The sequence below is a fragment of the Triticum urartu genome, chromosome 2A, assembly GCF_056163025.1.
Source record: "Triticum urartu cultivar PI428250 chromosome 2A, HENAU_Tu73, whole genome shotgun sequence".
In the NCBI taxonomy this organism is placed as follows: domain Eukaryota; kingdom Viridiplantae; phylum Streptophyta; class Magnoliopsida; order Poales; family Poaceae; genus Triticum; species Triticum urartu.
The window spans coordinates 4,587,843-4,592,338 of record NC_141874.1 but is presented as its reverse complement, the minus strand read 5'-3'; the positions used below and the strand labels follow the sequence as shown (position 1 = coordinate 4,592,338).

The 4,496-nt window shown below is 43.2% G+C and overlaps 1 protein-coding gene across 1 annotated transcript; it reads right to left on the bottom strand.

The window, feature by feature from the left end:
• Positions 1–282: 282 nt before the first annotated feature.
• Positions 283–1,022, bottom strand: LOC147982709 (uncharacterized). Its single transcript, XM_087539321.1, has one exon. It carries the CDS (start codon positions 928–930, stop codon positions 535–537), a length of 396 nt encoding a protein of 131 aa, XP_087395447.1. The 5' UTR covers positions 931–1,022; the 3' UTR covers positions 283–534.
• Positions 1,023–4,496: the final 3,474 nt, after the last annotated feature.

The following is a 4,496-nucleotide window of genomic DNA, read 5'->3' as shown; positions in this document are numbered from 1 at the left end:
TCCACTTCCTTGTGTGGTTGTCATGGCTGAGTCGGAGGTACCAGAGACCATGTGGTGTCTCAATTACGTTGCTCATGTGGATCGACGGCTATAGATCCATGATTCATTGGCCATGGCCAACTCTTGGACCTGGTGATGTCTCCCATTTCATTCTTTTGTGTTCCTAGTTTTCTTCTTTTGCAGTACAAGAACGAAGCAGTGGTCCTTGATCGGTCTAAAAGGCTACCATAAAGTTATAACACGGTTATCTTTAGCCCACTAGAACTTTGCAACAACCTCACGTCCAAAACGGTTGATACTTGTTGCTATTGACCTGCAGCAGTTGGCTCGCTGTCCATTTTACTAACACGGTAACATACTAAAATGACAGATGACAAAGAAAAACACAGTAACATGACAGACACACATGAGCAAATTTAAGCAATCTAATCTAGATTACATGGACACGTGGACATATATACATACACATGCCCACAGCCCCCCACACACAGTGGGATATAGCACGACGTTGACGACGACGACGATGGGAATTATTCAGAAGTGGGCCGCCGCAGACGACGGCCGTGACCTGACGTCCACCCTGGCGGACCGGTGGAAGAACTCGACGCAGTCGGAGATGGCCTCGTCGTAGTGCGCGTTGTTCACCGGCTGCAGGTTGGAGCTGCTGCACGACGGCCTCTTGGGCGCCACCGCGTCCTCGCCACCGCCCCTGGCGTTGGCCGAGAAGGTGACCTTGGGCGGCCGCGGCGGGAAGGCGAACAGGCCCACCAGCATCTTCCTGAACCCGTCCATGACCCTGGCAGGCCACCTTGGTGCCGGTCTCCCGCCATGGACGTAGTGCGCCTTGCTGCCGTGGTTGTGGTGGTGAGACGACGCCACCCCCGCCGCTTTCTTCCGGTAGCTCGAGCTCCTCGCTTGCGGCCTCGACATTATAGCTTCTTGATGCGTGTGTATGTGTGTGTGTGTGTGTGTGCAAAGCTAAGTAAGGTTGCTAGTACTCGCTAGGTAGGTGGGAACTGCATGCATACATGTGTTAGCTGATGAATGTAGTCCTATCTATAAGCGCCTGTCTAATGGTGATTAGTTAGTTAATTAATCAGAGGGACCAACTGAGCGTCGATGTGATGGGCCAAAGAATTAGTGCTGAATTGTGATGACAAGATGTGCGGAGCAATGGATGCGCCTTTTGGGAATTTTAAGGCTTGAAGGTACAAGGATCCATGTGCAGTGATCATCACTAAAGAGGGCCCTAGCTTGATGCCTTCCTAGTTTACTGATACTTTGCCTTTCACCATTAGGAAATGAGATGTTTGTTTTGATGCTTGTAATTGAATTGTGTCAGCTTCCTCATGTCAAATTCAAATGTCGAAATATATCGACACGGGGTGAACGATACTAGTAGTTGTAGCGATGGGCTCAAACAATGTAAGGACGTTATAAAAAAAAATGTTAGGTTGGACATGGTGTTTCTTTCGCATAACCAGCAGTAGCACTGGCTCTTCAATAGTAGGAGAAAAAAATCTACCAGATAATAAGATAAACTGCGATAATTATCAAAAGGTAGAGGGGAGGGGGTGGATGATCGAGAAAAGACTCCTTCAATGGATCATTGGTGAATGTTGTGTAAGCTACTAGTAGTTTATCAGTCTTCTCACTAGTGTGGTGAACTCGTATTAGTGCTACTTGCATGTTATCACTGGTATGAACAACTTTGCATGACTTGATGATGCAGACAACCAAGAGAAAGTATAGAAAATAAACTGTGGCCTATGTTGCAGCAAGAAGAAACAATAACCTCCTAATGTGATGGAGGATCGATCCATAGATTACGTCGGTATTCATAGTGAGAAAACCCTCCGTGGCCACCCACTCCATATGCACACATAGTGTTACTCATATGCCTACATATCATAGGATAGAATATTTTTGCACTTAGCTAGGCTTGTAAGTTCATAACCATGTTCACTAAGAAGTATCTCAAGAAAAGTAAATAAGTAGAGTACATGAATTTTTTTAATCATCAGGCCAAATAATAATAAAATTAACGGAGCTTTTCTTTTCCCACTCGCAAGGCGACCAGGGAAAGCCTTACTCCCCTCAATCTCCATCGGCGAGGCCGTGGATTCGCCTCCCCTCCTCCTGCCGCTTCGGTGTCCAGTGGCAGGGAGGGGATTTCCAGTGCTTCAGATCCGAGTAGTAGTTAGGTAGGATTTAGTCCTCGCGGGGGCGACGTTTGGACAGATGGTGGCGCTTCTTCTTCGAGTCAGTCTTCCGGGCTCCGATCCTCCTCAAGTTCATTCGTTGGGACGGATTAGATGGAGCATCGGCGTAGATTCCTGCCAGCTTCTCGGGGTGGCGAGGTTAGGGTTTCTCGTCGTGCATACGCAACGGCGATACTTGGTGTCAGGTTCTTCAGATCGATTTAAGGATCCAACGGAGATGACTGTTGCTCCGGGGCGCTCGTCCTTAGGGGCAATGCACAAAGACTTCCCGGCTATCATCGATAAGGGCAGACCGGCTCCGGTATGAGAGCGGCGACAGTGGCGCATCGGCGACTCGTTTTGGCGGCAGCAATGGTCGTTCGGTGGACCATGGACCTGAATGTAATTTGTATTATGTTTGAGGTGTTTTGTACTTCCAGTGAATGTCTATAATAGATCTGATCCTTTTCACAAAAAAAATCAGGCCAAATAATAACAATAATAGCTAGTTATCCCCTTCGGTAAATAAGTCGTGCGGTCACTGCTAAGTACGTATTAACTATGAATATCAATGATATATCACCATTGCCCTTGTTGGGAACTTTAGAAACATCTGACATGCACATGAACTAAACAAATTGACATGTAGATAAAAATCATAGTTAGTGCAGGTGAAGCTAAACTAGTTAAAGGTACTTGTTCAGAAGAGAATTTAGTTAAAGTTGCGCTTCTTGCGGTTGGATGTAACTAGCCAGTTGGCTTTAGCTCTGGATAATGTTCAGTAACCTTAGCTTAGTACATTTTGTTAGGTTATGCAGAAAAATATTGCTGAAAAATTAATATTAATCATCTTTAGAGTAAACTCAGGAGGTGATAAACTGTTATATTCTTGGATTGATGGACGTGTCGCTTTCGGCCGTGTCTTTAGTGAAAAGAAATACAGGCAATCCATGGGATTAATTAGTAGCCACATATAATTATGTTGGTATTACAGGCTCTCCATTGCAATCGTTGAGCACATATCTGAGGGTTAGTTATATTTAGCTTAGGCGCTTAGCTCTTGATGGCTTAACAGGTAGCGAAGACACCGGAGCTTAATTAGCGCCCTTCTTGAGAAAGCATACTCATGGCGACCATCATACGTCTGTGTAAAATAAGTAGCTTTAGCTAAGAGAAAAAATAGGGGCTGCTCACCAAATTGAGGACACCGAAACATCTGTACAGCGATCATTGGAGACTCTCTCTCTCTCTCTGTCTCCACACACACACACACACATATGAATAAATAAATATGAATACCAGTTCACGGCTATATATCCTTTACAAAAAGGTGCACTTGTGACTTGACTAGCCATTAGATGAATAAAAAATTAAATGCAAAAGCCGTAGAATTTTATTCATAAAACACTAAAATGATATAAATGAAATCTCGGGTGTTCAGATACATAGTATGTTTAAGATTTGTAGGGTTAATAGTAAGTTCAAGCTGAAATAAACCCGTGTTGTCTTCAGCAAAAGAGAAAGTTTAATTTCTTCTTGAAATGCTCTGTTCATGGGCCCATTCGGCCCGTTATCCGGCTTAGCCCAACATTTATCAGTGTTGTCCACCAATATCAAACATAAATCAAAAGGCCTGTTGTAGGGCATTTTTCTATTTTTCTAAAATCACCAATTAAGGAGTACTCTTTGCAAAGGTTACTCCCACCTCCCAAGGTTTATTCAATATGTTTAGTCTCTTAAATCATGCGTCCAAATCCGGAATCGTTTTCACCGTTTGATTCCTTGCGTCGAGATTTTTAAAATTAAATCCCACCTCCCAAGATTTCTAAGAACTTTTTTTTCATGAAAAATTGGACAAAAAAAGAACTGAAACCAGTTTTTCACTTTTTTTCTTATTTTCAGAAGAGGCACATCTGTGCCTCTCGTAAAAGTAAATATACGCCTTCAGAGAAGCAAATCTGTGTCTCTCGTGGAAGAACATAAAATGCATTTTTTTCTTTTTCGAGAGGCACAAATATGTGCATTCACAAAAAGTAAATCTGTGCCTCTCATGGTAGAAAAAAACAAACACAGTTTTTTCCTTTTCTGAGAGACACAACTGTACCTCTCGCGGAAGCAAATCTGTGCCTCCACGAGAAGTAAATCCATACCTCTCGAGAAAGAAAGAAAATGCATTTTTCATGCATTTTTTTATTTTTTGTCCAAAAACCTAAGAAAAACCAGGCAAAAACTGAAAAGCAAAAAGCAAAAAGAAAAACAAAAATCATCTAAAACCTGAAAATGCACATAGAAAAG

Coding starts and splice junctions, on each gene's coding strand:
- LOC147982709 (XM_087539321.1), bottom strand. CDS start 930: ATGTCGAGGCCGCAAGCGAGGAGCTCGAGCTACCGGAAGAAAGCGGCG.